The sequence below is a fragment of the Pteropus vampyrus genome, unplaced genomic scaffold (assembly GCF_000151845.1).
Source record: "Pteropus vampyrus isolate Shadow unplaced genomic scaffold, Pvam_2.0 Scaffold61, whole genome shotgun sequence".
Taxonomy (NCBI): Eukaryota; Metazoa; Chordata; class Mammalia; order Chiroptera; family Pteropodidae; genus Pteropus; species Pteropus vampyrus.
In genome coordinates, this window is record NW_011888842.1 from 16,037 (window position 1) to 38,626 (window position 22,590).

The window sequence follows — 22,590 nt, forward strand, 5'->3', positions numbered from 1 at the left end:
CACTTTGAGGACTGTTCTTTCCAGCAGGGGTTGGGGTATGTGAAATTTGTGATTTTGAACAAAATATGAAGAAAACTGACTCTCCAAGTGAACCAGTTGGGAACTATATAGGATTTTAAAACTTCAGGAAGATATAAATACATACATACATACATACTTCGGGAAGCCTACTTCCACCTGGGCCAATAACTCTGATCGCAGTTAGAGGATTCATTTCCAAATGCTGAGATCCAAACAGTCACAATGGTCACCCTGGGATGATGGGAGGCGGGGGCTTTCCACACACCTGGATTAATTCTCACTCTCATACACATACACTTCGTAGGAAGATGTGACAATCCCTATCAATATGGGGTGCCAGATAATTATTGAAAGATTATTATAATAATTTTTTTTGGTCATTCATTTTGTAAGAATCCGATACTAGAGAACTTAATCAGCATGTCCACATAACTTATCACATGTAAACTGAAGGACAGTACAATGTGTTGAAAGCACATGAAAGGGCCTATTCCGCTGCCAACCTCTCTTCATGCTGAGTGACTCACCACACATATATGCTACCCTCGACATTGTGACTGAGTGATGGCTCCAGTGCCAACCCGCATCTAAATGTTGCCAAATCTACTAATTACCTTCCTTCTTATTTTAAGACAACAATAATAGCCTTGGTTATTTTTCAACTTTAATCTATACCCTTGAAATCAATATCAATATCCCTTTTAAAGAGCCAGTAATGCCATGAACCATACTGACTGACATCTTTGCCTTCTTTAATCAAGCCTACTTCCTGGGTTTAATATATGGAACCAGATTTTTGAGTCAGAGTTTTATTGGACAAAATGTGCACAAGCAAGAAAATTGGGTGTTAGTTCTAAAAACAGTACTGATGCACATAGTATAAAAATCAATAGTGCTCTTATTCACCAGAGTCGTCTCCCCTTCTCCTTAGTCACAAAACTGGAGTCCCCCTCGCAGCCTCTTTACTCTTAGGTATGGCCATGTGAATGAGTCCGGGCCAACCGTATGACTAGAAGTGATGTTCGCCCCATGCCAGCCCATGAAAACACCCCACATGAGGCGACATGCTTTTTCACCCTTTACAACAAATGCCAGAGGCCCAAGCACTGTAGCCAGATTCGAAGCTATATATTGCCAGCGGCAAATCCACAAAATAGGTAGTACTGGAATGCCTGAATCATTGTTGGGAGAAAAGCAACAAGCAGAGGCACCTGATCTTTGAAAGCCTGCATTTCAATGTTATGAGAAGCAAAGATAAGTTTGTATGTTCAAACAAATAATACTTTTGTTCTTGGCAAGATCCCTGGCCAGCACTCCCCCCCCCCCCCCTCCCCCCCTACCCCGCCCTGTTCCACTGCCCTGGGCCATCTGCAGGGTCACATGGAGGAAACAGGTTGCCTCCGAGGGGACAACCCAGCTAGTTCAAGGAGTCCCAGCAAACTCAAGAAGCTCAGAGAAAGGTCACAGCACACGCTGTTTTCTTCTTACAGATGGTGCCAGGTGTTCCGTGTAGTCCCGGATGGGAGAGGAAGGGGGAGTGGCCAGGGCACTCATGGTTAGCTAGAATGTCCTACCAGATGATTTAGCTTCAGGCTTCTTTTCAAATTTTTTTTTCATAAGAAATGGGTCACAGGTATATATTTTTCCTTTTCCTAATAAAACTTTGATAACATCGGCTTGGATAGCCAAATCTCTTTGCAAAATTGTACGTATTTCCCGGAGCACCTTAACGTAGCGTCTCTCCCTGTGTAATCTGGTCGCTAGACAGGACTGAAGGGCATTCAGCTCCACCTGGCATCTCTACCCACCATCTGGCTCAGCTGAACAGGCGTTGTCCCCACGGCCTGTGGGGGCATGAGAGATCACTCACTTTCTCGGAAGTCTGTAGCCTGGGCCAAGCTGCAGCTCTTTGTAAGGGGTTTTCCAAGGGTGGGGTAATAAGTTACTTTGTTTCTGTGTCTGAGACTTTTCTCAGTGGCAGATCAAAATGAATGCCAGCTCCACCCAGTGGCCAATCTCCATTAAAACAGCATCACTTCTCTCTCGAGCTGCAATTGTCTAGGACAGGAGCCAGGAGCCACACGTGACTATTACTTAACTTGAAATGTGGCTAGACAGGAATCAAACCCAAGCAGAGAACGGGGCACAGGGAGCCGTGCAGGATTCTCTTCTGCACGCTGAGTACTTTGATGCTTATGGAATGACCCGTCTGGAATCAGCGAGCCAGGGCTGCCGTTCTAGCTCTCTCCTTGTTCTCTGGATGTCCTCAGAGAAAGCACGACTTTTGCTGGCATCTGCCCTCTCTTCTATCAAATGGAAAGTAGTTAACAAAATGATCTCAAGGCCCTATCAGGTCAAAATGTCCCATAATCTTTGTTGTTTCTTCTGTCTACTCCTGACCAAGTGAATGGGGGAACCCATAAGGGAGTGCCTGATTGCCTGCTTGTATTACAGGTTCCCACCACTTCCTAGGGGCTCGAGGTCCTTGATGAGACAAGAGAGGCACTCAGCATCTCAGCAGAATTCCTTCTTCACAGGATGCTGTCACAACAGCCCCGTGGGGAAGACGAGCCAGGTGGTGATGATTCACCCCACTTTACAGGTGAGAAAACAGTTTCAGAGAGGATATGTGATTCACCCAGAGTCAGACCTGGACTCACAGGATGTCAGTGCCAGAAAATATATCAGAGATTAAAGGAATTCCATAGTCATTTTACCGATAGGGAAACTGAGGCCCTAGACCACATGACCAGCCTGTTGCCATGGTAGTAACAACAGTGGAACCTGAGGGTTCCAAGACTCCTAGTCCTGTGTTCTTCCCTTTCTATTGTACCTCAGTTTCCTCTTCTACAAACTGAGGATAATAATAGTACACAACTGATAAGGTGACTGTGAACACTCAGAGGTAAGCTCTCAATAAATAGCTATTCTATACTGCTGCCCGCACTCACCTTTTATTTCGTTTAAGATTTATCCATGACATCTTTGGCTAGAACCACCCCAAAGAGACTTTTCATAAAATATTCACCCTTTTGTTATCTGTAGTAGTGGACTGAGAATGAGTTGGATGAGAAAGATCCGTGAGGGCCAAAAGAGTCAAGGACACACTGTGTGGAGGCTGGGGGCGGGGGAGGCGGGGGGTGGGCTGTGATTGGGAGAATGATGCTCCTTCAGGCATAAAGAAATAAAGAGCCTAACGATCTCCCTTTGAAGAGATGAACACAATGAAGAAGAACATCCAAACACAACTGGCAGATCACAAAGAGTTATTGTCACTTGTGTCTGACCTTGCCTGAAGTCCCCTGAAGAAAGGGCAGCTGAATCCTCATGGCATGAAGTGCCAGTCATCAGAGCACAAAACAAGCTCTGTATGTGTTCCCGCCTCTCTTCACGTGATGCTGTCTCGCACTGCATGGCACTTTGCAGTTGATCAAGGTGAAACTTAGGCAGATTTTATCTGAGCTCATCCTCACAGTATCCCTGTGCAGGGAGCAGAGAATATCTGTCTTCTTTTCTCAAGGTTTACAACTCCATTTGCAAGCTAGAAACGGAGAAGCAAAGTTGGCTGTGCAATTTTATATAAGGTCACACAGCCAGGACATAGCTTAGCCAAGACTTAAACTATGGTCTTTGAGTCTCTATTTAGTCCTGTCCAAGTTTTTACTCCAAAGGACTGTACTGACCAAGTGATTTTAGAGTTTTGTATTATTTTGCTCAAACCTTAAACACTTAGAGATACGTCATACGGTTCTGTGTGAAGGTCTTCCTCTTTCTTTGTTCTTCCTTTTTCTGAGTCTACTCTGAACCCCGAATCAGTGCATGTTGTTCTGGGTTGGAACACCTCAACACACCCAAAGCGTTTGAGCTCCAGGAAATGCCCAGGCCCCATGATGATTATGTACCATTTTAAGTGGTCACATTTCTGAAAATAATTTTTTCTAACAATTTCAAGGACCTCTGGGTGTCAAAAAAAAAAAAAAAGCCTGACACAGAAATTCCACTTCTAGGTATTTACTCAAGAAAAAGGAAAACATATGTCCGCAGAATCACTTGTACATAAGAGTTCATTGTAGCTGGACATAACCCAAATATATATCGACAGGAAATAATATATCCACACAGTGGAACACTACTCGGCAATAAAAGGAATAAACTACAGACATGACTAAATCTCAGAGACATTAGATTTACCAAAAGGAGCTAGACACAAAAGAGGATATACTGTATGATTCTATTTAGATGATTTTCTAGAACAGACAAAATAGTGATAAAAAATCAGAACAACTGTTGTTGTAGAAGACAAGAAAGGTCGTGGAAAAATGACTAGAAAGGGGTGATGGAAAAAATTATATCTTGTTATATATATAAAAATAATATATATATTATGTGGTCACTTCGGAGGGAATTTTCAGAAATGATCCTTGGCTTTTTGCTATTCAGTCAACCCAGCTTTGATTGAGTACTTACCATATGCCTGAAAATGTCTAAAGATAGTGAATCAGAAATACAGAAATAAGACATCGGCCCATCCTGGAGAAGCCCACAGGGCATATGGCAAGAACTGCTGAGGTAAGAATGAGAAAAAAGTAGTACTAAAAAATGTTCAAAAAAGTATCCGTAAGTGCAATGTCCTGACTGCGAATCAAGGAAACTGAACTCTGAAATGGAGGTTGGACAGCTGAGGAAGGGGGGCATTCAGTTGCAAGGAACAGTTTCTTCCATTCAACCAGTATATAATCTTCACGCATTCAGCCCCTTGATATGCTCCCTAAAGAAGGCTATTTTGTTTACCCCTAAGAGGGAGACCTGTGGAATCATATTGCTTGGGGTCTGCCCTTTACCAGCGGTGTACCCTCAGCAAGCTACTTGGCCTCTCTAAGAAAATGAGGCATCCTTGGCATCAGTTATTGTGCGGAGTAGAAAAGATAATCCGTGTGAAGTGGTCAGCGTAGAATTGGGTGCTTAGTAAATGTGCAATAACTGTTAGGTACCATTATTGCTATTGCCATCCTTAATATATGCCAGAAATTTGGGCGGTAGCACAATCTGGAGTCAGGCCTCCCGAGTATCAGTCCTGGGATATGGAGGGATGGAGGCCTGGGGGGTGGGGAGGAATGTCCACAACTATTTATCTTTCTGAAAGAAAAAAAAAACATGTATCCTTGCTCCTTCAAGTTCCCCAGAGCTCTGATAGAGTTTTCTGAAAACATCTCTCTCTCAGTGACTGCAGAAACGGGCCAGATGCTCTCTTGTCTGGCTCCTGTGCTCAGTCCATTTTATACAGAAGCAATTCTAGGTCGCCTTCCGGAAAGCGACAACCCCAACTTCCCCTCCGCAAACTAGACAGGGGCCTTCAGAGACAGTCTACAGAGGACCCCTCCTCTATAGGAAAGAAGACCTTCAAGAGCTGGTCTGAGAGTAGGAACCTAAAAAAGCACGTGGTGATGCGCTTCCCCTGGAAGCAGTGCTGGGCAATGTTTTGCCAAGTTAGGGACAAAGGGATGTGGACTGCCCTCTAACCCTGAAGCCTTCATGCCCCAGATTTGCCTTCTGGGGACTTTCTCATGGCCAACAGTGAGTATCCACCCATTCCTCCTTCCCCCTTCATTTGCAGTGTCACACTCCTATAGACCTTCATGTACACACACACACACACACAAACACACACGTCATTCCGATAGTTATCTACATTCTCAGCGCACACATTAGCTCACACAAACTCAGACTCGCCATCACTCTGACTCATAAGTACAGAATCATAAATCCACCGAACACATGTGCACAGTTACACATACACTCATTCACACATACTCTAAAATGTATGCACACTCGCCAGACACATATCCACATCCTCATACACATATGGGTGGCCCCTCTTCCACGATGCTTTGCTGACCACTCCCTGCTAATCACTTGTGATTTCTCAGAAATGGATAATCAGGCCTGTTTGGGAGAGGTGCCTGGACCTCTGGGTTATCAGAACAAAAAAATCTCTCTGACCTCTAAACCTCCGTGTGTTTCTTTGTCCTACAATATCTGGGACCCAAACAATGCAAGCTTCTGCTGAGCGAACAAATAATCAACTTCTTATCATCTGATTCTTCATATTTGCCCCCAAGTCACTATTATGATGTGACATCTGTGGGCTACTTTCAACTATTTACTGCCAAATTTACACACACCCTTTGTTCAGCCCAATTAAGTATTCCTTAATACTAATCACTTAAAAGAGAAGAGCTGATACAAGAGGAGTATCAACCTCAAAGTAAAAGATAGAAATGGCACTGATTGTCCAGCCCCACCTCCCCAAGCCCTGATGAGTAGTGGCAGAGTTGAGGTCTGGGCATGATACCTTGTAGGATGGAGGCTGCTCATAACAGAAGGGACATAAATGGATTCCTCCTGGGCTATTGTTTAGCTACCAGAGTCTCATCTTCTGGATCTAGAGAGGATCCAAGCGATGAGGCTAAGTCTCAAAGCTATCATCCTGATGGGAGCATATAACGCTCATCACTGCTGCCTCAGACTGTGACCTGAGCTCAGACTCTTACCGTGTGCCCTGTCCCCAAGACACACACACCCCAACCAGGAAAACATCTTTTACCACCAGAGCAGAACTAACTTCCGTCTCCCGCAAGGCTATGGTGTCAGAGCCAGGCAGTTTTCTTTTATTGGCTGCCTTCGCCCTCAGGCCCAGGCAGAGGAAAAGGGTTTTAATTACAATGAGCTCAGCTATTGGTTGACTTCTATGACACTGACACTTTTTAAGGGTTAAAAGTGGTCAAATGTCAGCAATTTGTCTTCCTCAAATGAATACTTTATCATATTTCAAGAGATAAAGTGAACAAGTCCGAATGGTTTTTTTCCGGTTGGGTCTCTCCTCCCGTTATCAAGTGATTAATTGATTTATGATATATTATAAGCCAAAATATAAATAATAGATAAACAAGCAGATATTAACAAGGTGCCTATTTGGCTTGTTTTAGGTTAGTAGGGACACAAATCTGTTTCTTTCTTGTTTACCAAGAAGAGAAAACCGGCTGTAGAGGAAAATTTTTATACATAAGCTGAAACCTGCTTTACCTAATCTTCCCCTAGATTAGGGAATAATGTACAGTCAGGATCAGATTGAGATTTTCAGGGACACATTCAGGACGCTGCAAGCAGCATGAACTCTCACAGGGAAGGGATGGGGGAGGGTCAGTTCACACCTTCTTTCCTTAAGAACTGGCAGTGTAGGGTCAAGAGTCTTGATAAGCACTAACTTTTTAAAGACATTTGTGTTTGTACACCATATTCGAAGCATCGCTATTCACAGCAGACTAAAAGGTGGAAATAGCCCAAGTATCCATCAACAGAAGAATGGATAAACAAAATGTGGCATATACATACAATGGAATATTATTCAGCCTTAAAAGGGAAGGAAATTCTGACACACATTACAACATGGATAAACGTTTAAAACATTATGAAATAAGCCAGTCACAAAAAGACAAATATTGTATGATTCTACTTATACGATGTCTCTAGAGTACTCGAATTCATAGAAACAGAAAGTAAAATGGTGGTTACCAGAAGTTGAGAGAAGAGGGGAAATGGAAAGTTGTTTAACAAGCAGAATTTCAGCTTTGCAAGATGAAAAAGTTCTGGAGATCGAGTGCACAGCAAAGTGAATGTACTTAACACTCAAAAATGGTTAAGATAGCAAATTTTATTTATGTGCGTTTTACCACAATTTTTAAAAAAGCATTTGTGAATCTACTGTCATCAGCTGAATGGGATATGGACAACTCTGTTTTTCAGAGTTTTTTACCCTACAAATGTGGGACTGTCTGAGAGGCTGGCCTTCAGAGCTCAGTGCAGCATCGATGGGAACTCTTCAAGGCCCCTCAGTCTTCCTGCAGGAGGCAGGTGTGCAGGGCCTGGCAGCTGCAGTGGAGAACTTCACAGTAGGTATGCGAGAAGCTTGTCAGGACAACTCAAATCCTGAGTCCCTGTGAAGTCAGGCAGGGAGCCTACGCCTAAGAATTCTCAGAGCTGTCACCTTCCTCAGCCCTGGCTACACAGAACTTCCCTTCCCAGCAAGGCCCAGACAAACTATGATTTTCCTCCTCTTCTGTCTGCAGTCCCGTTGCTTACTCTGGTTTGAATAAAGACCCTACTAGACAGGAAAGTTGTAAATGTCGATGCCCCCTGTGATAGGCTGGATAATGGCCATTAAAAATATCCAGGTGCTAGTTTCTGGTCCCTGTGAATGTCAGCTTATATGGTCAAGGAAACTTTTGCACATGTGATTGAGTTAAAGGTCTCAAGATGGAGAGTTTCCTGGATTATCTTGCTAGGCCTTAAAAGTCATCACAAGAGAGGCAGATGGAGATTCAGCACAGAAGAGAGAAGGCCATGTGAGATTTGAAGATGCTACACTGAGAGTTTTGGTTAATAGAGGAGGGTGCCTGAAAGTTTCAGCATCACTGCTCTTGCACTTTGGGGCCATTATTAAGTAAAATAAAGGTGACTTGAACACAAGTACTGGACTACTGCAAAGTCAATTTGATAACCTACTACGTGGCTAATGGGCAGGGAACGTATCCAGCATAGAGACGCTGGACAAAGGGATGAATTATGATATGTGGCCTTTTGTGACCAGCTTCTTTCATTTTGCATAGTGTTTTCAAGGTTCAAACATATTGTAGCATGTATCAGTACTTCATTCCTTTTTACTTCCAAATAATATTGAATTGTATGAATGGTGCCTGTTTTGTTTTGTTTTGTTTCAAAATAAAATGGTAAAATACACATGACATAAAATTTACCACCTGAACCATTTTAAGCGTACAGTTCAGAAGTGTTAGGGCCATCTACCTTGTTGTGTAACCAATCTCTAGAACTCTCTTTATCTTGCGAAACAGTATTTTGTGACCCTCAGAATCTATAAACCATCACTTCTGCTGTATTCTGTTGGTACAAGTCACTAACGCTGGCCGAGAGAGAACAGAACCTGGCTTCTCAATGGGAGAAATGTCCAAGAATTTGTGGTTTTAAAACCACCATGCAAGTGAGGTATGAGATCTCAGACTCTGTTTAGGGTTATCCCAGGATAACCCCATTTTACCTTTGGATAAAATGTCTGGGCCTCCCTGGGAGAATCGTTCCCACCATAGTTAGGGGGCTCATCTTGCATTCTACACAGGCTAGTCTGAGACTGTAACGGTTGGCTGCTCACAACCTTTTGGATTGGGCCACAGTGCTGGCCACAGTACTGGGCCAGGTCAAGTTGGGAGGCCTGGGTCTGCCACGGACTCACTGTAAACCCTCTCTCTGGGTGGATGCGTCTGCCCTTCTGGCCCCTGGATTGTTATAGGAATCAGGAAGACAGCGAGAGCCTTTGCAAACAGAGGGAAAATGGTGGTGGGGGTTGGGGGGAGGATTGTCAAGGTGGGCCCAGCTCGATGTTTACACAAGAGGAATCAGGCGGATCTAATCTTCCTAAGTGATCAGGGAAAGGTATTCACAGCTCAGAAAGTGAAAAGGGAGAGAGCCATAGGATAGGGTGCCCTCCTGGGATCTTGTCACCCACCTGCCTGGCTTCTGTTTAAGTTTTTCCAAGACCTCACAACTCAAGACCAGGGTTTCCTGAGGGAGATCTCGCTTTTTCTTCTTTTTTCTCTTTTCTTTTAACTTCCTCTAAGTGAATTGTATGTCTATTTGTATGATCGATCGGTGGTCTCTTGCCTCCAGGTCTGTGAGTTCGGGGGCAGGGTCACACTTGGGTTTGCTATCTTTTCCTTAGGCTGCAAGTCCTCTTGGCATCTCAGCTGCTTCTTCCCCATATTGGGGCACAGCGCCCCTGTCCCATCTGCTCAGCACCGTCCCCTCTCCGTAAGTCTGCCAAAAGCTGGCCCTGGGCCGCTTGCTTCAGGCCCTTCAGTTTTCCATTCCTTGTCCAGACTCAGGTATTTGGTTGCGGGGAAGAGGGGAGCCCTGCTTTCCCTCATGTTTCTCCATAAATTATTTTCTCAGTTCTCCACAAACCACCCCAAACTTGCTACAACTCTCAAACAAAACCATCACGTCTCAGAGGCTTCTTCTGTTTCTACCACTTCCTTCCTCTGAAGCAATGAAGCACAGAGCATCTGTCCGCTCGGATTCATTCATTCATTCAACAAATGTTTATTCACAGTGCGTTTTGTGCCATGAACTATTCTGGGGACTGGGCGTACCTTCCTGAGCAAAAACACAGAAATCTCTGTTCTCCTTGAGCTTCCATTTGAGTGGAGAGAAATAAATAATGAATAACCGGATTAAATAGTATGCTACAAGATAATAAGTACTATGGGAAAACACAAAGCAGAGTAGGCAGGACAAAGGATATGAAGGGGACTAAAGTTTTAAACAGGGTGGTCAGGGGAGGCCTCACTAAGAGAGTGACATTGGGGAAGAAAAGGGGGACATACAGGGAGAAAAATGTACATTAAAAACCCTTTGGTGGCTCTTCTTTGTCCCGAAATAAATTCCTGACTTGGAACATGGCCTTTGGGTTGTTCATGACGTGGCTCCTGCTTTCTCCAGCCTCACTAGCACGAAGTCCACTACACACACACACACACACACACACACACACACACACACACACATGCCCTTGTCTCCACACTGACCAACCTCGAATGTACACATTCTCCCTGTGCCACACACAGCAGCAGATACATGGTGCTACTCATAGCATTAATATAAAATAATTGAGGTTTGTGGGAGAACATGGGAAGCCAGCTGAATGGAGCTACATGGAAAAGATGCAGTCCTGCTAGCCATAAAGTGTTTGACTCCAACCTCAAGCTCACTTATAATTGCAGATCATTGGCATGTGAAGGGACAGTTAGAGGTCATGATTACACCCTTCACTGTGGCCCAGAAAGGAAGAGTGGTGCCCTTATCTGCACATCAAGGCCAAATGTTCTGCAGTAATAACATTTCGTGTATGTGATCTTTTCATGAGACCTCAAGTTCCCCTATTGAGCCTCAGAAGAAGAAATAACTGTTTGGGTTTTCCCTCTACCAACTGACCACAAATGAGCTGAGTGCGGAAGGTAAAGGGTCCTTTGCTGATCTCTGTGAAACCCGAGGCAACATCATCTTTCCTGATTGTGGATTCTGTCTGGGGGCTCTAGGTGTGTGCTGGAAGGACAAGGGCCGACTCCCTGTTGTTCTCAGAGGAGAAGGAGAATCCATGGGCTGTTAAAATACAAAATCTGGAAAGAATGTATTGTTATGGACCAAGGTTTGGCTGGCTGTGGTGTGATCTTATGAGCCGGGATACATTTGGCCCCCAGTTCTCTGCCTCGGAGGTGGTGGAGGGGCATCTCTGGTGGCTCAGAAAGAACAAGGGAGCTTTAGAATTTTAGGGCTGAGTGTTAAAACCATTAACACACAAGGAAGTTAGAACTAAGTGTGAAGGTCATCAGATTGTGACAAAGCCAGCAAAAACAATCAAATGAATAGAGCTGTGTTGTAAATCCTTTGACCCAAGATGGATGGGGGGTAAGAGGTTGGGGGATGGTGTACGGGATTCGGCTTGTATGAAGGTCAAGTCTTCTTACTCCCACTTCCCAGGCCCAGAGAGTGAAAAATTACACCCAAGTCACCAAACCCTTCCCAAGCTCTTGGGGCCCAGATGCTTCAAGAAACCCATGATCCTTCTTCCCATTGGCCTAGCATAACCCCTGCAGGAGCAGGCCTCCCTCCCAGACCTCTTCAGACTATGGTGCCCAGGCCCCATAGTCTTCCCCTGGAACTTCCTCAGTCCTTGACTTTCTTCTCATTCCCACTCTCTTTCAGATTGAGACTCTTAGAAGTTGTGTGACCCTGAGCAAGTGGCTTGACATCTTGCAGTTGCATTTCTTGTCCTCTCATAGACTGAAAATATTTGCCACTAACAATGACAATGGCTACCAGTTATTGAGCAAGCTCCCATTGCCAGTTTCTGGCTGAGAATTTAACACAGTCTTCCTTGAAGCCGTACTATACCCCTATGACATATATTCTGTTATTTTCGTTTTACTAACTAGAAAACTGAGGCTCAGAAATGTAAAGCCATTTGCCTGAGGTCCCATAGCCAACGGTTGCTGGCTCAGGATTTGAACCGAAGTCACACTCCAGGCTCAAGGTTCACCAGTACTATTTCTGGTAAGGTTTCTCTTAGAAGCTCCTTTCCTCATAGGATGATCAGGAAAGGATTACTAAATATATTTTAAAGTTAAACACTATTACAAGTTCCTCATCCTGCAGAAAACTCCCCCCGCTCCCCCCAAAAAAACTGGATTGGGTGAAATGGACAGACAATATACAAAAGTAGAAAAACCAATAAGAACAAAATTTGCCACCTTAGTAATCAAAGAAATGCAAATTAAAATAACCATGTTTTGCTTTTTCTTAATCAAATTGGGACAGATTTTTTAAAAATAGCTACATTAAAAGCCTGCGGCATAATTTTTTAAATTTACTCTTAATTTGTTGCTATTATCTCCACATGATGGACTTTCCATCTTCAATTCAACATGGATTAAGCTTCGCATGATTTATTACGAAGAGTAATAAACATTTTATGATAACTGAAAAGGCAAATAAATGCAAAACAGTAAGAGTCTAAACGGAATGCAGGGTAGCCCCGCTATGCTTGTCATTCTGGTCCCGCGGCGCGGCTCGGCTGGGGACCCCCTGGGGTTCCGTGATGGGTGCGGACGGGTGGATGAGCCCCAGGCTGCCCGGAGTGGGACGCGCGGTAGGAACCACAACTCCCAGGCGCCCGCGCGCCTGTCTCGCTCCGATCACGTGACCGCGCGGCCCGAGTTGCGATCGCGACGGCGGCAGGACCAACTCCGAATCTGGAAACCGGAGTGAGCGGACCTGGCCCCGGCGCCCACCCAGAGCGCTCACCATGGAGGTGAGTCCGGGCGCCGCCGCGAGAAGTGGACGCTGGGTTGGCGGCCGGGGCGGGGCCCCTCGAGCAGCAGTCCCCGGCACCCCTAGGTGACCCCCGCCCCTGGCGGAGGGCTGGTGAGGGGGTGTGTTGGCATTGTCAACAGCGGGAACAGCGTTGAGGCGACACGAGAAAGAGAGTCGGCGGTGGCTCTGGGGTTTTCTTTTTATTTGTCCCTTTTGTTCGGTGCCAGTCCGGCTCAACGAGCAGGTATTGGGCGCCTGCGGTGGCGCAGCTGAGATTGGGAGCTGGGTGGGTGAAGACAGGCGAATCCGGGAGTTCCCCTGCCCTGGGCGTAGTTGCTTGGGGTGATTCCGGGAAGGCTTCCATAAAGAGGGAAGCCCTGGTGCATGGGCGCTCACACACCTGGCACACACACACCCCGGGCGGGTTCCCTGTCTTGGCAAATTCGTGGTCTGATTCTTTTGGGAGAAAAAAACAGACCCATCTACTTTCCATCTTCCCCACACTTGGGTCAGAAATAGCGTTTCAGATACACTGTTTTTCTCGGTAGGGTTCATCCGGGCTGGTGATAATGACAGCTTGCAGGACCCTGGTCTTTGAAGAAATCATAATTTCCTTCATCCCATGAAGAATATCGTAGACTTAAGATACAGGAAGGCAATACAGGTCATTTAGTCAAACGCCCTCCCCCACCTCCTGTCGGCCTTCTAAAAGGGGAAATAGATGGGAAGGGCTTGTGAAAAGTTTCGCAGTCTCTGGCAGAACACCGACGTTCCGCTCCCCGCTAAACTCTTTGGTTTATAAACGAGGGAGCTTTTCTCAATTTGTAAGTAACACCAAATGAGAAAATAAAGAAGAAAACAGATATCAGGATTTCTCTCTTCTTCACCACAACCCCTCCCTACCCCGGGTGGGGCCCTGAATACCACACAGATAAAAGTTAAACTCAGCTGCTGGAGGCTGAGATTCATCCTAAATTAGAGCCCTGCCCCTTGCATATCTGACCACAGGGCCCTTTAATTGAACACTGCAGCCCCAGGTCAGTGTGCTTATGTGAATCACTCCAGTGAAAGACCAGAGTTAAGTGAGGCTTTGTCCCTCCTGGGTTCCTCGCTCCCCAGCGAGGCAAAACCAGACCCTCAACTTGGAACATACTGGAGTGTCCACCTTCCCCTGGCTATCTTCTGCTCCTCCTGTTTCAGAAGATGTCCTAGCCACCTCTCAGTCTGGGTTAGGTGTCTCAGAGGGCTTTGTCCCCAGCACCACCCCAGAGGCTTCCATTGTGCCTCCTTTTTCCTAACTATATACGTCCTGTTGTGATGATCTGTTCACTTCCCTCTCCCCTAATAGACCTCTAGCTACATGAGGGCCAAGGACTTGTCTCACTCATCTCTGTATCTCCGGCATCTACACCCCTAGCACAACAGTAGTAAATGTTTGTTGGTTGAATTAATTTTACTGTTTTGTGAGTGTTCAGTCAGGTCTACTGCAAAAGCACTTTGGGGTACCCGAGAGAGCTGGCCTAGGCCCAAGGATAGAAGGAACCCAGCCTCCTCTCTGATTACTTGGGACATTCCAGTCATGCCAACCACCTGATCAAATGAACTCAAAGAAGGGGTAACAGTACTGCATCCCCTCCCACCCCCACCACAGAGCTGGTGCCTGGGATTCCCCCTGAAGTTGAATGAGTGTAACTCCAGCGTAAATGGAGTTCCACAGAATTATTTGAACCTGTTTGTTTTTGCATATCTTTTGTGAACGTTTTGTCGTGTCAACAAATACTCTCTGAAATCTTAACGAGGGATGGATATCTCTGCATAGTAGGACTCAAAATGATAGTTACTTTATTTTTGCTACTATTTCAGCTTTTTACATTGAACAAGTACCACTTTCACATTAGGGGGATAAAAAACTAGTTTATAAATTCTGATTTTTAAAAGACCTAGGTTTCCATTTTCTTCTTATGAGGTCTTGAACAAATCCCTTCCCCTCTTGGGACTCATTTTCACCTGGAAATGAGATAGGGGTAGAGAGGAGCCAGAGCTGGACCAGGTCAGTGTTTTTCACACTGAGTTTTAGCAGAGCTGGGACCTCTTTCCCTGCTATACTCAGAATCCTGTGTTTTATATAGCAGAGTTATAGGAAGATTTTATTTGCCAGTGTTCCCTGGAAGAAATGTTGAAAACCAGGGAACCAAAAACTCTGAGAAAATGAATAAAATAGATCTTAAAAGTTCTCATCACAAGAAAAAAAAAATGTGTAACTGTGTATCACCAGTGATGAATGTTAATTAGACTTATTGTGGTGATTATTTCATGATATATACATACATCATTAAGTATACCTGAAACCAATATAATGTTATATGTCAATTATATTATCTCAAAAAAAAAAAATAGGATAATTCTAGCTCTGACATTTGAAGGTTCTAATAATTGGCCATTGTCTTAGAAGGCAAAGGTTTCCACTAGCTTATCCCAACTCAGCAAGGATCTCCTAACTGGGTTAGCACTGACAGTGTTTGCAGAGCTGATTCTGCTGGCCGAGGTCTTACCTGGTGTCTAGAGGGGAACTTCCCTTCCCTGAAAGGGTGAACTAACTGACTGATCCCTCTGGTTTTAATCTTGCCAAACATGGTCATTAAGCCTGGTGTGGCTATTTGTAATTGCCATCTAGTTCCCATCTCATAGCACAGGCAGTATAGTGTACTAGAATGCAATCAGGCTGGCATCCAACTAGACCCAGAGTTGAATCCCAGCTCTGTCAACTTAATAGCTTTGCAAACTTAAAGCAAATTACTTAACTTTTCTGAGTGTAGTTTACCCATTTTTCCTTCCTGTGTGATTGGCTTAATGGTCCCTGTCACACAGGAAACTTGTGAAATGTGTGAAAAACGCTTGATACCACCTCGAACTCAGGATGGACTAAGTGCTTTTTGAGAGAAGCATTTAGACAGGCACTGCATGTTCATTGCTTCTAACTTCATTCTTTCTATAGGGCTGTGAGCTCATTAAGTTATTAACCTTTCTCCATAATTTCGGACACAGAATTGGGCTCAACAAATGTTTAGTGAACAAGTGAATAATTGTGGAATACACATTGAAGACAATTGTCCCTGGGCCCCTCCATGACACACACCACTGGAAAAGAATGGCTGGGGCCCAGGGGTAAGAAGAGGCAGTTGTTCCTCAATCTAGTGCTTCCCCATTGGGTTTGAAGGGCATGGAGGCGACATCTCAGCATGACCTGAGAGCACTGTGACCTGGCTGGCCCAGTGAGAGTGGCCACCCCCCATACTTCACTTCCTCCTGGAGCAGGGTCAGCTCAATTACAGCTCTGCTGCTTACCCATTGTGGGACACTGAGCAAGTCCCTGCCCTGTCTGGCTTCATTTGGCCCTCATGACAACTAATGGCCCTTTCAGCACTTAAGTCCAGTGACCCCATTTTTCTGGGTCTTTAGAGGAAGCTGCTGGAGGGTGTTAGAGACCATAGCTTCCACTGCCCTAAGCCCCCTGTAACACAGATTTCCTTCTCTTTTAGATGCATTTCATCTTCTCAGATAAGGTGGTGCTGCTGTTTGATTTCTGGAGTGTCCACAGTCCTGCAGGTAAGAATCTGGAAGCCTTGTAGCTCCAGGCAGTGGGGACCCTGGGTTCGCTTTATTGGTATGTTCTGTTCTGCCCTTCAGATTGCAAAGGACTCCAGCATCTTACTGATCCTTGCAAAGGCCCAGAGAGAGGCTAGGGATGCAGCTTTTCCCTCTATTACAAGGGTTAGTAACTGAAGCCCACAGAAGGGAAGAGATTTGTCCAGGGTAACACAGTAAATAAGGAGTAGGTGTCAGAGCCAGAACTAGATCAAGGCCACCTGTTGCCTCCTAGCACCTCCTTCATCTAGAGTTCACTGTCCAGCATTAGCTCAGAAGCCCAGAGCAGCTGCTGTAGCCTTGAACTTGAAATAAGACACCAATTTTAAAGAGAAAGGTATTCCTTCGACTTGAAAAAGCAGAGTTGGGCACTAATTCATGATGGACTCATGTTTCAACTTAAATAACTGCATCTCAAAAATACACTGGAAATACCCATCACTGCAGGTGCTGATCAAATAAATTATGGTCATCCCTATATTGGGTTACCATTCTGGTAATCTATTATGGAGTTAACCTAGTGGCTTAAAACAACAGCTGTCATTTTATAATTCTTTCTCAAGGTTCTGAGCTGACTGGGCTCAGCTAAGCAGTCCTCACTCAGAAGTCTCACATGCAGGTATAGTCAGTGGCTGGAACTGGAGTCATCTTGAAGAATTCCTCACTCTCATGTCTACATGATTGATGCTAGTTATTAGCTAGGACCTCAGCGGGAGGTTGTTTGCTGAACACCTACATATGGTGTCTCCTGTGGCCTGGGCTTCCTGTGGAAGGGTGGCTGGGTTCCAAGAGTGATTAAGTATCCCAAGAGAACAAGTGGGAAGTGTATGGGATTTTTAAGACCTAGCCTTGGAAGTTACAGAGCATCACTTCCACCTTTATTGGCTGAGGCAGTCAAAAAGCTTTTTCAGGTTAAAGGGGAGAGAACAAGGGGAACCACTCACCACTTGATGGCAAGAATGTTGACACTGTAAGAGCATATAGGATGGGATATAGTGAGGTGGCCATATTTGGAAAATAAAATCTACACATACTGTAAAGCCAGAGAAATAAGGTAGATGTGTGAACTAAGGGGAACTCATATATGAGGTACAGTTGGATGACAACCTCAGATGCAGAAGAGTATGCACAGATAGGATGCTGTCACTCAGACAAATAAAGGCTTATATATACAGTGAGTATTCCTAGAGAGCTATACAGGGAATTGCTGACAGAGGCTGCTCTGGGGAAGGGAAGTGGGGTTTGAGAGGCTGGGCTGGAAAGAAGACTTACTTTCCACTGTATACCTTTTTGCACTGTTTGATTTGCACCATGTGCACACAATTGCCTATGGTTTTATATTTTAAAAACCCACTTCTTTTATAGATGATTTCTTTCTGGGAGCCCAATAAAATACTATATAACTGCACCATTTAGTATCCCTCTACTTATAAAACAAAAGTGGCAGTTGGCCATTAATTTTGCACAGCAGCTCGGGTAAGCGCTGAAAAATAACTTTTTTTTTCATTATTATAAAAGTAATACACAGTAGAAACTTTGGAAAATTGGGCAAGAAGAAAATAAATACCTCCTGTATCTGAATTTGCTTAATTATGACTCCTTTGCTATATCTCCTTCCTTTCAGACTTTTTTGTGTACATACACATAAACAGGACCTTGCTATACATGCTCTTTCCTTAAGAAGTCACGACAGAGATTTGTGCCACCTGCTGCTGGGGACTATAGTATATGGCTTCTGGTTTTTCCAGGCAGTTACTCTTCCTGATCTCAAAGCCACACTCCAGTCAGCCAACCCTGCCAGGAAAGGGCTGGGTGGGGAGACAGTGAAGATATGAGAGGCAGATGAAATGAATGAAGAGGGAATGGGTGAATATGCTGTTCTGCCACCTGTGCCACGTCCCAAGGGAAGGTGCTAGAAGGGGGCATTGCTTGCCTGGCCAGATCTCTGCAACACAGCTTCCTTTGACAGGTATGGCCCTTTCGGTGTTGGTGGTCCTTCTTCTGGCTGTGTTGTATGAAAGCCTCAAGTTTGGCAAAGCCAAGCTCCTCCACCAGGCTCTGGAGAGCATGCCCACCCTCACCAGCCAGCAGCTCATTGAAGAGACAGACCAGGATTCTTCAAGTTCAGAGTCACTCCCAGTCAGCAGCACCCGTCTCAGGTAACAGGCACAGGGTGTGGGGAATAGGCAGAGTTCTCACATTCATCCTGAGAGGTAGGCTAGGCTGAGAGGGCATTAACCCCACTTCACAGAAGGTTAACTGAAGCCCAGGGAAGGATCAGGACTTGCTAAAGTGCTTACAGTTAGTAAGTAGTGAGGTGAACTTGAGCTCAGGTCTCCTGCTGCCCAGGCCAGAGCTTGGCCTATGAACTGCCACTTGGGAAGCGGAGATCTTTACAACTCTGGTGCAGGCTTCAGTCTAGCAACAGAGGTGTCTACCCAACCCTCCCCTAAATCCCAGCAGGTCACTAAAGCTCCCCAACCCAGGATGGGATCTGCAGCCATCCCTACACAAATGGAAAGAATCGCTGTCAGCAGTGTATCCAACTTGGTTGGAGAGCAGCCCCTTCTCTTTTTTCCCTTCCCATTCTGGTAAAGCAGCCATTCGGGGTCCCAATTGTGCCCTCTTTCCAACTCTGTGTATAACCAGCCTGTCTGCTCCTCACATGGGTGTCTCAAATATTCACAACCACTCTGCGAGGGAAGTATTCTTATTCCTCTTTTACTGAAGAAATTTAAGTTCAGAGAAGTTAAGACATTTGTGCTAAGACACAGTAAGTAGCGGAATTAGAAACTGATCTGTCACCCAAGTCCATGTTCTTCCCATTGTAATACTGCCTCCCACAGTAGATTCAAATTAAAAAAAATCCGCTTAATGATTTTGTATTATCCTTTATCAGACACAGCTTACTATCATATGTTCTCATTTTGCCTAGGATGCCAGGAAGCTCAGAGCTAAATGTGGTGAAGTGGTTATTATCCTAAGCTCCTTGTACAAGTCCCTCTTCCCTATCAGTGGGTCTGATGTCTTTTAAAAAAGAAATCTCCTGGGTTAAGTAAACAGATTATAAATAAGCTGATTCTGAAACTCAGCTGTTGTTCTTATTTCCTGACACCAACTCGTAGCTTTCAGCTTGTTACCAACATTAACTTGCCTCTCTTTATCTAGGTGGTTTTCGTATCACTTTGGCCAGTCTCTAATCCATGTCGCTCAGGTGGTCATTGGCTACTTCATGATGTTGGCTGTAATGTCCTACAACACTTGGATTTTCCTCGGTGTGGTCCTGGGCTCGGCTGTGGGCTACTACCTAGCCTACCCACTTCTCAGCCTTGTTTAGCTCCTGTGGGCTGTACAGGCACTGAGGGCTAGAGGAAGCTGGGGTTCCTTCTTCCAGACATTGTACTTCCAGCCCCACAACTCCTTTTTCTTCTGATGGCTGTTCTTCACCTCACTACCAGCTCCTGGAAACTTTCAGCTGAAGCTAGCACTTGCTTCCTGGAGTTCAGAGGCCATGGCAGCTACTTCTCAGACAGCCCACCCAGGCCCAGCCTTATGCTTTAGAAGGCCGCTGTGACCAGTGGGAGAATGGAGAGAACAGAATCTGGGGATAAGATTGCTGAGCCCATGATGACTTAACTGTGTGACTCAAAACTTCATTTCCAAAGATCTTCAAGACAGGGAGATGGGTTCTGAGTGAAGGGCACAGACTCTAGATACCCTTTGCTCTCCTGATTTTTGCTTATCTAGAGGAGCATCTTCCACTGGACTGCCTGACCTCTTCTCTCTTTGGGGGACAGAGACTACACTGGCTCCTTTTCCTCATTTTTGCTTTTGGAACACATGAAGATTGCCTCTTCCATGGATCATGTTGACAAACAAACTAAGATTTTTTTCATTTTTTCCCACTGAACTCCTGGTTGGCAATTTTGCACATTAATAAGAAAAATTTTAATGAAATTATTTCATTTTATTCATGATGGATGGCAGCCATCTACTGGGACCTGTTTCCCTTTTTGGGTGGAGAGGAAGTGACAGCAGATTAAAGGCAGAGAAGCAGGACTGTTACCCAGGCTCCTCTGAAGGAGTGAACTCCTCCCATCAGCCTGCAGGAGGAAGACAGTCTAATGGCTGTAGGTGTCTAAGAGCTCTTTGTGGCCTTACTGCCTCCTTTTATCCGGATCCTTTTATGCAAAACAGAGAACTGCATTGAGTAATATTCAACACTTAATGTCCTCTATTTATTACTGCTCACTTATTGCAAACATAATTCATTCACTTAAAATACTGAGTATGCCATGGGGGATAGTGACTGAAGATGCAATAAACAGTCAAACCAAAGCATTACATTTGTAGAGTTAGACGAGACTCTCCAGATATTTGAACCTCTTCACTTTACAGAAAAAGAAACAAAAGACCCAGGGAGAAAAAAAACCACTGCTATGTATTGTAATCTCTGCGCTTAAGTACCTCATGTTCTAGATGAAAGATGGTCTTAAGCTTTGGGAATTAAAAAAGAAATATTTTAATAAATATATATTTTTAAACAGTGTGTGACCATTCTTCTGTTTACCTTTATTCAAACAGCAAGCCTTTCAAACAACTGTAACCCTTCTAACAACTGCAGGAGCTAAGCAGGGCAAATGGAGCCGGCAGTGCTGGCTATAGAGCTGGCTGTTTAAAGACTGAGTCTGTCCATCTGCTATGAAGATGACAACTCTGTGGTCAGGGAAACCCAGCCCTGAAACACTGTGCCCACAGGCAGACACCCACAATACCAGCCTAGTCAAGAGGCATTCTTTTGTTCATGTAACAAATACTGACCATGAAGAAAAATAACTCGGACTATAAACACCTGTGTTGGCACAATTATTAGCACCTTCTCTCTCTGAGGGTAGAAGCAAAAATATATCAAAACCATGTTTTAATTTATAAGAAGAAGTAACTCTATAGTATGTGATGCCTTCGGGGTTGACCAGTACACTCTCCCCACATATGCAAGGAATTGGAAAGCTGCTTAATGTCACAACAGGTATAAGATTTCAAATGTCCAGTACAGCTGCTGAGGGAGCCTCATGCATCCATTTATATGTCCTGACCAGCTAAGGCTCCCTCCCCTGGGGTACCACTGAGATCTCCAGGGGTGTGCTGCAACCTCTTTAGTTTGATACAGTCTCTACATATGTAATACATTCAAGGCTTTTATAATAGAGGGCTTAAAACAAAAAAAAACAAAAAAAAACCATGCCCTAAATAGACTGAGTACATAGTAAGATTCAGTAGGCATTTCAACATTCTTCAGAGCCAAATCACAAAGGCTGATATTTTCTCCAGTTAAATTTTTAAAAATTTGACACCTACGTAGTGCTTATTATTTGCCAGGCAGTGTTCTAAGCATTGTATAGTCTTAGCTCAATCTTCACAAGGTAGAAACTATTTCTGTCCTTGTCTCGGAGATGAAGAAGCTGAGGCACAGTAGTTAAAGTCACTCTAATAAGTGGCAGAGCCAGGGAGCCTGGCTGGCTGCCTTTCTAAATGGAGGTAACTGTTTTCTGCAATGGTTGCTGGAGATGACAGTCTGTGTAAAATGCTCAACAAAACTGCCTATTTGTTAAACTAACAAAGTTTAGTAAACAGCTGTTCTTACTTCCTCCCAACTCCACATATGGGAGACAGGCTCAAAACTGTCATCACAAAGGATGATGTCAGGCCAAATAAAGAGGAATTCAGGTTCCCATCTTATAAACATTTCAAACTGGGAACATTTTTTATTAAAATTGTTCTACTTTCTGAAGACTGGTTGCATGGTCTTTGGAAGACCTTGGAAGATGACCACAAATATTTTCTCACTACTGTTTTCATTAGTCCTGGCCCTGAGTTCAGAGGGAATGGAACTTGCTCTCAAAGTGAAGAATCTTTTAGGTACCATGATGAATGACGATGTATTGTAGGGACCCTCCCATCTGGTCATGGCTTTCTGGGATGTAG

At 44.6% G+C, this 22,590-nt stretch overlaps 1 protein-coding gene across 1 annotated transcript; it reads left to right on the forward strand.

The window, feature by feature from the left end:
* The first annotated feature begins 12,827 nt into the window (after nt 1-12,827).
* SLC31A2 (solute carrier family 31 member 2) lies at nt 12,828-21,154 on the forward strand. Its single transcript, XM_011360895.2, has 4 exons — nt 12,828-12,958; nt 16,500-16,566; nt 18,575-18,764; nt 19,774-21,154. The coding sequence occupies exons 1-4, from the start codon at nt 12,953-12,955 to the stop codon at nt 19,940-19,942; spliced, it is 432 nt and encodes a 143-aa protein (XP_011359197.1). The 5' UTR covers nt 12,828-12,952; the 3' UTR covers nt 19,943-21,154.
* The last annotated feature ends 1,436 nt before the right edge of the window (nt 21,155-22,590 follow it).

Excerpts from the sequence above, each read along its gene's own strand:
- SLC31A2 (XM_011360895.2), top strand. Across the intron at positions 16,567-18,574 it reads GAGTGTCCACAGTCCTGCAG|GTATGGCCCTTTCGGTGTTG; the intron begins GTAAGAATCTGG and ends TTCCTTTGACAG. Across the intron at positions 18,765-19,773 it reads GTCAGCAGCACCCGTCTCAG|GTGGTTTTCGTATCACTTTG; the intron begins GTAACAGGCACA and ends CTCTTTATCTAG.